Genomic DNA, 10359 nt, shown 5'->3' on the forward strand with positions numbered 1-10359 from the left:
TTATTATAATAAAATCCTGTATTCGCTCCATATGGTGCTTTTTAAGCGTCCGTAAAATTAGTAATGTCTTATTGGAAAATGTTTGTATTCCGTGCCCTTTAAAATTCAATCATTCACTCTTTAAAAGTTTTATACATAGTAAGATTTGTGACATTTTGTAAGGCGTACACATTATTTTCATTTTCGAATTGATAGGAAGAAATCTATCTAGTTATTTAATATTGTTTGAGAGAAATATGTTACACTATATTTTATGACTTTAGATGGATATAAACAAACAGTTATATATTAATTATGTAAAATTATACTTTGGTAACGAGACACGTCCGTCGTCCGTGATTTGATCTCGACTCGATATGTTCACAGAATTTAGTTTTAAACGAGGCTTCGTAATAAAAAATTGTATTCAAATATTAGTCAATGCAGTAACTTATTGTGAGTTCCTCATTATAATCAAACGAGTAGCTACTTTCCTTTAAATATATAACGCATTATACGAACCCAAACATCGTTTTAATCCAAATTTAGTGTAATACAACGTATCAAATAGTTTCTAGACATCTTATCTTTACTGAAATTTAACATAATTTATAGCAGCTCGTAAGCACGAGCTAATTTGATAAAGTTCTTAAAAATTACCATGTTACTTGGAACTCGGGAGTTTTCTTAGGAAGGAACAGCTTAAACAAAAGTAAGCCGGCTAAACTTTTTTTCATAATGAATTAAAACGGTCGGTTTTTGGGACTGGTTCCCATGATTTGTGGACAGGTGGCGGCACCGTCGGCGTCTCCAGCCTTTGTAGATGCCGCCACGCGTGCTCTGATCTTAGTTTTTGTCCGTTATTCTTTGTTATTGATGCGTATTGATTTGTGTGCCGATTGTAATGTTATTCAATACGCGGTTTCGTCTTACTACAGCCTTTTTGTCGTCATAGTTAACGCGTTACCGAATCTGTATGTATGGTGAGAGCTCCATTTCTGTAGAATAAAACCTTTTATTGTACGATAAAATAGCTTGTTGTAATTGCTAAAGAGAAAATATGAAGGACAAATAAAATAAAGAAAAAAGGAGATAAAGATATTTAGTCGATAATGTATATTTTTATTGTCCCCAGGTCTTACAGCAGAGCTGTATTATGTTCGAGACGGTCAGATCAATTCCTACGCACTGAATTTCATCGTGCCCGTACCAGCTACGATTGGAGAGTTGCATTTCACGTGGCAAAGTCTTACGAGAAGACCGGTGAGTGAATTTTGGACACTTTAAAGTAAAGAATAGCAGAATAGAAGGAAAGAATGAAGAAGAAAAGAAGCTGGCTACTAGCTCTAAGCTACTGTGTATTTCTTTAAAATTGTCGTCCTCCAATTGAAAAGATTGTTTTCGTAACTAATTTGAAATTTGATGTGATTTGATTGTATTTGAATAAATAAAATGGCAAAGCAATTTTAAGGTACCTTTACACCAAACAGATAAATATGGACAGCTAGAGACCGCGTGTGGACGGTTAGACGTCAAATATCACTTAATCACGAATGTTATGTTTTATGTACTCGGCACCAAGCTGATGCTATTGATATAATAATATATTATGGTGTTCTGGCGCCCGGGTGACCAGAAGTGAGAATTAATATTTTATTGCTATTAAGGCATAAATACGTGCGACTTTTGTGGGTTAGTGCCCAATTGACCATTTGTTGTGGATAGATACCTACTGTCTTCTTACTTAGACTATATTATTAAATTCTATATATAGTAAGCTAAAATGGTACGTGATAACATTCAACCAGATTGCACGTAAGATCAGTTAAACAGTTTCTTTGTAAACCTATCGAGTTCAGTGAAAAGGATTAATGAGTGTCATTGACTTGTTGTTTTGTTACTAAACGCTTTTAAGGCAGTGATTAGTCGTGGACGTCTAAATATAGGCACGAATAAATACGTAAAGTTCTATGTAAATTAATAGCTTCTCCGTCACGAACTTAGGGCTTAACCCAAACTAAAAGACATTAAATAAATCACGTACCTCGTTGATATTTGATTCGCTATACGACACGCTATTAAAAAGCTATAGAGAATTTATAGAGGTGTCAATGATGTAAGGCTTAAAGAATTCAGCGTATAATACGATACGTATTTATATAACAATCACGTAGTTCGATAACTGGCGATTAATCGAACAATAGATTGGTTGACAGTGGGTGGTTATGGTAATCTTAATACGTGTGTGCAAAAATAATCATTACAAGCATGAAATATAGTCGTATTCAATCATACAATTACCAACACTGGCTTAAGTATCAAAATTGAATGAACTACCGTACGAAAGTGAGTGTAATGAAACGCTTGTACGTCTAGATTTTTTCCGGCCGTTCTAAAACTTTTTATCGTGTTTTTTACAAGTGGAGACAAGCTCGAATGTAATTAACGTGGGGTGGGAAGCTTCTGCCAAGTTGGTTGGGCGGCCGATGTTTATTTGTCTGGCAAACGAGCTATTCTTATGGAAATACCAAGTCTTATCTGAATTTAGATAGCTTGTTAAGTTCCAGAGATGCTACCGGCGGAACGCATAGCCAATAATCTGTGTGATTAATTATTCTGACTTTTACTGGGATTTCGGGATTTAGTTTGTCATGTTTTATCAGCATTAAACGTTTGCTCGGCTTAACCTAACCTTTCTGTCGGCAGGTAAGAGTTTTGTGTACTTTTGGATAACTTGGGCTAACCAGAACATGTGAATTGCTTAAGACGTAGACCCAAAAATAAATGACTGAGGTTCTAAGAAGGAATACTTAGAATACAATTTAGTTTAATATTACAGCTTTTAAATTAAACAATAATAAACTTCGGATTTAATAATATTTCGCTTTTTGATTAAAAAACACGTTTTGTTTATAATTACGAGTAACCGTAGTACGTAGTAACCTATCCATACAGGCACGTCACCTACTTTACCTACTTTTTCTTTCATAGCTGTCTACCTAAATGCATACAAGTTGTATTGCACTATACTATAACAATACAATAGACACTATCATAATGACTATGATGTAAAGATTAAGTATGAGGACATTTACACGCATTATTTGTTGGATACGAGGCGCTTCCCACGACTCACGGGTTTTTATTGTTTACCCAACACTAACTATCTTCATGATTGTATTATTGATGGGAGACACGTACAGCATAACAACAAAATGTATTTTTTATGTTAAAATCGAACGCTTCCTATGCAAATACCGAGTTAGTTGATCTCGACGCAGACAGTTGTATATTTCGTCCGAATGATTGAGTAAATATGTGCATTTTAAAGATGCGAATAACTTTGTAAATATTACCATCGGAGGTATCCAGAACCAGAAGGTAATATAAATATAAAATACAAGCTGTTGCCCGCGGCGTCACTCGTGTGGTACCCCAGTAGTATCAAGGGTAAAAAGTAAAAAGTTTGTACCTCTGTACCGAATTTCATACAGATATGATGAACAGTTTTCGCGTGAAATAGTAACAAACGTCCATACATCTATTCATACAAACTTTCGCGTCTCATGAACGTTGAAGAATATTTCGTATTTTCCGGTTTAATATTCACGTATTTTTTCGTGTTCTGTTTATTTAATTATCATTATATAAATATATCTAGTTTTTTATGAAAGGAATTTCTTTCACATTTAAAAATAAATAAAAGATACATTTAAAGTAATACGAAATGCCGTAGACGAAGGAGAATACAGTTCACTGAACTTATCAATAACCATCTGTTTATTTAGGACAGCATTTGCGAGTTAAAGATCTTTCTGTATATGAAATCTCTCATATGTACCATACAGAGTTCATAATAAATTAACGATAAATTCGATATTGCCCTATAAAAGTTTATGCTCCTTGCATGTTAATAGTAAAGTGCTTTCATTGGTGTATAAAATGAAATGTAAACATGTGTTATAATGTAGTTTGTTCCATAATTATTATAGACTTTATAATGTTTTCGTATGGAATTTGCTGGCGGCGCCTTTGATTCATAGTAAATATTTAGTAAACGGTTAACTTACGTAGAGCGGTCCCCGTATTGTCCGTACTCACCGACTAACTAATATTTAATTAGAGGCCACGGTGTCGCACCTCCGGCCCCGCATGCCTGATGAGGCGGCCAAAGGGCCCGCGGCAAATCATGTTTGTTTTACCATTCATGTTACCGACCACTGATTAGTCAGATTATAATGAGTGCTTGGAAAACAAACTGCCTTGTTATATGGCTGAGTTACGTGTTCTGTTTGTTCGGGTTATGATTTAATAATTACACTTTTCGGTCCACTATAATTGAGGTTAGGTTACTGTTTACAAAGCTCGTTTTTAGATTGTATAGCTCTTCGTTTTTTTTAAATTTGACTGTTTGAAACCTTATGAGGTATGGTCGTGAAGCAATTGACTTTTGCTTCGCCTGACATGGGCATAGACCGTTTGGTACCACCGTTATATAGGGACATCGAGAGGTGGACGTACCGTATAACGGTACGATTTGGTTTTTTGTCGTGATATACATATAAAATGATGATTATTCAACAAGCTTTTCAACATCTTAAAATATCCCAACTTTGTTAATTTTGTTACGAATGAATGCATACATGTTTGTGTCAACGATATTTGGACATATCTAATGAAAAAATTATTTCGTTTGTTGCAGTTGCCGTACACTCTACGCGTAGATGTTGTTTCCCATCCTGAGGCCTTACATCCACCCACCTTCAGCATTCCGAGTACAGGTTTCGTACCAACGGAACCTCAGACTTGGCAGGTCGATCTGCCTTGCACTCACACCGTCGCCGCTGAAGTTGATGTCACTATATCTTTAAATATCTCCACTGGTTCTTCATCCACCGCGTTGCACTTCAGAAGACGTAAAATATGCCTAAAAGATGTTCCTCGACCAGCTGTGAGAGTCGATAACGCACCCCACGCGCCAACTTCAGCGGATATATTTTACGCGGGAGCTGGTTGTGCTGGCGGAGCCTTGCTGATAGCGGCAGTGGCCGCAGCCGCTTGCAGAGCTCGAGCGAGGAAGCTCCGAAGAGCTAGGAGTGATGAACAAGACGCTCATGCCTTTTTACCAGACTCGTCTTGCAAGTCTGCCGCCAGTTATACCAGCTACCGCCGTCCTGCGTCGTTGCCGGCTGCAGCTGCGGAAGAAAGAGCGAGAGATCTTCAGCAAAGAATCGCGGAATTAACAATACAGAGATGTCGCGTCAGGTTACGATCTGTCGCAATGGAAGGCACGTTCGGCCGTGTCTACAGAGGAACGTACGCTGATGAAGACGGCAGAGAACAAGAAGTATTGGTCAAAACTGTAGCCGAACATGCATCACAAGTGCAGGTAATTAATAACTATAATTTAATGTAATACATTAAATGTATTTAGCATAAAATAATAAATTTCAAAAATTAGTTTTCTTCTGTTCTAAAATTGAATATTTTTACAGGTGTCGCTTCTCTTGCAAGAGGGCTGCATGCTTTATGGGCTTCACCACGATAGGGTGCTCTCCGTGCTTGGTGTGAGCATCGAGGACCAGACGGCTCCATTCCTGCTGTACCCCTGGGGCTCCGGCTGGAAGAACCTGAAGCAGTTCCTTCTGGCGTGCCGAGGCGTCGCAATAGGAGGCGCGGCCAGTGGAGCTCCGCCCCCCGCGTTAACCACGCAGCACGTGGTCAGAATGGCGCTCCACGCCTTGGATGGACTCTCGTATCTTCATTCGCAACACGTCTTGCATAAGGATATCGCTGCGAGGAATTGCGTGTAAGTAAAAAACTACATGTTGCGCTTGTTAAGTTTTTGCATCTATTCATGGAACTAAACAAGTTGTTGGAAAAAGTGGCTTCCTTATTCGTAAGGAGTCAAAAAATCTTAGGATAGATTCTGCTTTGTATCTTTAATGTACTATGAAATTAAAATTTAATCTATTATAATCTGAATTAATTAAAAACACATAAAAGCGTACCCAAAATGTCAATGGTTGACAATTGTTTTCAAATTTCAATAAAATCAACAGAGTCGACGAGAACCTGCGTGTAATGATAGCAGACAACGCGTTATCCCGGGACTTGTTCCCCGCGGACTACCACTGCCTCGGCGATAACGAGAACCGGCCCATCAAGTGGCTGGCGCTAGAAGCATTGTCCAAAAAGCAGTTCAGCCCAGCGTCTGATGTATGGGCGTTAGGCGTGTTGCTATGGGAACTGACCACGCTCGCACACCAGCCGTACGCTGAGGTGGATCCTTTCGAAGTGGCCGCCTATTTGCGGGATGGATATCGGTTGCAGCAGCCCGCGAATTGTCCTGATGAATTGTGAGTGGACTTTTTTTTAGGCATTGTTCTGGATTTAAAAGTATGTGAGCAAACGTGCACTATAGACTTACTAGTGACTTTTATTTTTGAAGGGGTGAAAGTCAACCCTCTTGTAATTTATATTCCATGTCTTTATATGTCTGTTTATTCTGTTATAAACTTGTAAGTGTACAAAGTGTAAAGGCAGTTGATTTGACTAAATTGAAACTTGCTATAAACTATAGCCTAAACGTTGTAGCTTTAAGGATATAACTGCTTCTTTTTAATTAATTTTATATATTTACCTTCCTATGCATTAAAGTAATAAACAGTTGCATGCACTACTACAAAAATACATCATCACCATAAAATAGCAATCGCAATATCGCAAAGCACAAACTGAATATCCTATTGGCAGTCTCAACAAATGAAATGTTTCCCCAGGTTCGCGGTAATGGCGTACTGTTGGGCGATGTCGCCCGACGACCGGCCCACTCTACCGCAGCTGCAGATCTTCCTCAGAGACTTCCACGCTCAGCTGACGAGATTCGTGTAAACCAAAGACCTAGTGTTGTGTTACCAACCGTGAAACGTGCCTATCTTCGGCCCCAAGAGACTGATATGTAGCTATAGGTGTATATTGTATCGTCGTTTCTTATATTTGCTTTTGTTCTTGTTACTGAAAAATTTATTGGAAATTGTGTTCGATTCGTTGTATTGAAAGATCTATATATTCATTGATTGTTGACTTTAACGTTGAGAGGGATAATGCCTGGCTAATTAAGGAATGGTTCTTTTGAGTATTCTTCAGAAGAATCCATAGAATTTAAAGTATACAGATGATAATAATGGCCTTGATTACATGTAATTTGCGTATAGATTATGTCCATCTCCCTTATACGAGTCATAAAATACAGTATTCCTCTCTCAGCGCTAAAGTGTAAAATGTATCGTTATAATTTTTCATAGAATTCTCTAAAACACAAGAAGATGACACGCTCCATAAATTAAATAAGTCGTTTTATATGTTTCAGTTAATAGGATTATTTTTTTTAATTTATGTATTGTGTCGTGTCTTTGAAACCTCTGAAGAACATGTAAAATTTCTATAAACCCAAAATAGCAGTTGAAAATAACAAAAATAATAATTATTCAAAGATAAAATGGAACTACATTGAACATATTTTCACAATGTTGGCAGCTAGCCACAATGTTTTAGTAAAATTAGTTTTCAGAAGAAAGCAAAAATTTGAGACGACATCGGTCTATTATGAAACCTCATACTGCCATATTAGAGTTATTATTGTTGTAAATATAGTAGTATTGTAATTTGTAATACGTATATCGATGTGCCTCAGTTAAATACAAATTATGATTGTTGTATAGAAAGAAATGCTTGATAGTATGAAACATATAGTATGGACGAAAATGTAAATAGATTTGTAGATTATTTCAGTTCATTTAGAGGCAACTATAGTGCCAAATTCTAATTTAATCGCGTGCCAATAAGAAACAGTATTTTTTGTTTATTAAATCATTGATCCAGAACAAGATTGTTTTGAAATAAAACTTTTGTTTTATTGCACTTTTCGATTAAGATTTTTTTTATTGATGAAAATTAAAAGACATTTAGTTTTACGGTTATCAAAGATATATATTGTTGTTTGACTGAACTTTGACTAATTAAAAGTATATCATAATATCTAATCGGATTCAGTACATATTACGATGTTTTTGAAGCATGACTAATATCTATTAGAGAAAAGGATTTTGAAACGCAAAAAGTTTCAATATTTTAAAAGGCATTTTTATAATTTTGCAATTCATGAAACGTTACACAAATATTTTTGTTTATTTTGATAATTGCTGTTTTCCTAAAAATATGTTTGGATTTAAAATTAGGATGCGTTTTTAATATCAAACCAACTCGATTTATTTATTATAGTGTATTTTTTAATTTTATAAGAGACTTATAGACAATGAAAAATGTACATGTGGTATAAGATGTATATTTGTAAATATTATGACGAAGTGAATGTCAATATATGAGTCATTAAATGAAATTTGTTTTATTTATTTACCTTGATTGGGTTTTGGGAGAAAATATGAAGGGAAATTTAAAAAAAAATATGTGTGTTAACCTCCGACGCATTAACGACGGTGTGTGTGTGTGTGTGTGTGTGTGTGCGGTGTCGAACAAATGAACCGATTTTGATTTTTCTTTCATGTCACTCTTTAAATGGGTATCAAATAAAAGGGCTTCATTAGTACAATATTGTTCTGTGACAAATTTAAAATCTTAGATCTAAAAGTGTTTTTAATTTAATTTACGTGATACTCAAGTGCAATTTCATACATATTTATTTGACTGAAAGAAAAAAAAAATGGTTTTAATTGATTGGTGGCAATCGGTCACAGTGAGTTGAACACACAGGTTGAAAGTGAGATAATCCCCTCCTAATTAGGACGTGTGGTCACATTCAATATGCAGATTATAAATAGATTTAATATCTGTATTATAGCAGATACATAAAAAGTATCTTACAAATTTAGACATTCATCTTTAAATCTTAATTAACTTAACTAACAAAATAAAATGATTTTCTTGTTTGATTTGACGCGAGTATTATACGTTTAGAAACTTTTAAACGTCGGGTTAATAATATAATGAATAAATCGCGGTTAAAATCCGTAAAAAAAAATTTAATTTGTAAAAATAATAGGAATTAATCTGATTATATTAATAGACGCGTAACAAAAATGTTGTAGCCCCTTTTTACGAAAAGTTTTAGTACAGCGGAGTGTAGTATCTTAATATAAATAAATCTGTAAGTCTATACAGCTTTTAATAAAAAAATTACACACACTACATTGCATTTGATATACGACATACACGCATAAGTATATTACAGCTATTCTTCTTGTGGTTATAGTCGCATTTCAACCACTGTTGGTCCCCTTGTAAGAATATATTTAAAACAAGTATTTATTCACATTGAAGTGATTCAAGAACATGTACTAAAAATTTTAATTTCTTGTTTTTATACGTTATAAAAAATATAGGCGCCGGCGAGATTCGAACTCACGATCTCCTGTTTACTAGACAGGCGCTTTAACCAACTAAGCCACGGTGCCTCGGCAGTGTGTTTTGAAATTATTGGTCTGATTATGTTTTGTATGCACGTGGTCTATATTATGATATATTGAAATTAATTTTATTTAATTTGGTCATCCAACACCTGTTACAAATTGAATTGATAACGTCGTAATAATCGTATGAGAAATAGGAAATGGAGATTTAGTTATACAAATATTTATGAAATTCAAATAGACCTTCGATAGAAAAATACCTAAAATAAAATTTTTTAGGAGTAACTTAATATAAAGCACAGATAACATAATACTATACTCATAAAGATATTAAAATCAGTATAGATGAGAAGGTAAAAAAAACCTTAATTCTCATGTCAACCGGTATGTTTTTCGAGGTTTCAATTAAAATGTTTTATCTTATACAGATATGCTACCTAATTGTTGATAAAGGCACACCTAGCCAGTTTTAAATTGACAAAAATGCTAATGATTATTCTTTTATGTAATTTTATACAGGGTTTTACCAGAAATTTTCTGATATACATATTATATTTTATACAAATACAGATTCAATAATTTTCGTAGGATTTTTAGGACAGACAACATATTATTATACCGGTATGAGTTTGTTTTTTTCTAAACCTACTTATAAAGAAAGGTACATTTTTGCTTTCAAAGTTTATTCACAATGAACTTTTAATTCTTTGCAATGACACTTTTTTTGGTTATTGCAATATAGTTATGACCAAAAGTTAAGTAATATTAGATATATTGTATTTTTGTTATATTTAGATTGTATCGAAAATTTAACACGCATTTAAAAGTCAATGTACTATTGAATATAATTGATATTTTCAATTGGCTTCGTACGGCAGTCGTGGCCGAGCGGTTAAGGCGTCTGACTAGAAATCAGATTCCCTCTGGGAGCGTAGGTTCGAATCCTACCGAC

The 10359-nt window shown here is 34.9% G+C and overlaps 1 protein-coding gene and 2 non-coding genes across 3 annotated transcripts; 2 read left to right on the forward strand and 1 right to left on the reverse strand.

The window, feature by feature from the left end:
• The first annotated feature begins 753 nt into the window (after positions 1–753).
• On the forward strand, positions 754–8197 carry LOC119829385 (tyrosine-protein kinase Drl-like). The gene is made up of 6 exons (XM_038351855.1): positions 754–814; positions 1115–1242; positions 4682–5368; positions 5475–5788; positions 6042–6338; positions 6762–8197. Exons 1-6 carry the CDS (start codon positions 754–756, stop codon positions 6871–6873), a joined length of 1599 nt encoding a protein of 532 aa, XP_038207783.1. The 3' UTR covers positions 6874–8197.
• A 1181-nt stretch (positions 8198–9378) lies between these two features.
• Trnat-agu lies at positions 9379–9452 on the reverse strand. The gene has a single exon. It is a non-coding gene; the product is annotated as a tRNA-Thr (tRNA).
• Positions 9453–10281: 829 nt separating this feature from the next.
• On the forward strand, positions 10282–10359 carry Trnas-aga. Its single transcript has one exon. It is a non-coding gene; the product is annotated as a tRNA-Ser (tRNA).

The sequence above is a fragment of the Zerene cesonia genome, chromosome 10 (genome assembly GCF_012273895.1).
Source record: "Zerene cesonia ecotype Mississippi chromosome 10, Zerene_cesonia_1.1, whole genome shotgun sequence".
NCBI classification, from domain to species: Eukaryota; Metazoa; Arthropoda; class Insecta; order Lepidoptera; family Pieridae; genus Zerene; species Zerene cesonia.

Excerpts from the sequence above, each read along its gene's own strand:
- LOC119829385 (XM_038351855.1), top strand. The coding sequence starts at position 754 with ATGATTTGTGGACAGGTGGCGGCACCGTCGGCGTCTCCAGCCTTTGTA. Across the intron at positions 5,789-6,041 it reads ATCGCTGCGAGGAATTGCGT|AGTCGACGAGAACCTGCGTG; the intron begins GTAAGTAAAAAA and ends TAAAATCAACAG. Across the intron at positions 6,339-6,761 it reads GCGAATTGTCCTGATGAATT|GTTCGCGGTAATGGCGTACT; the intron begins GTGAGTGGACTT and ends ATGTTTCCCCAG.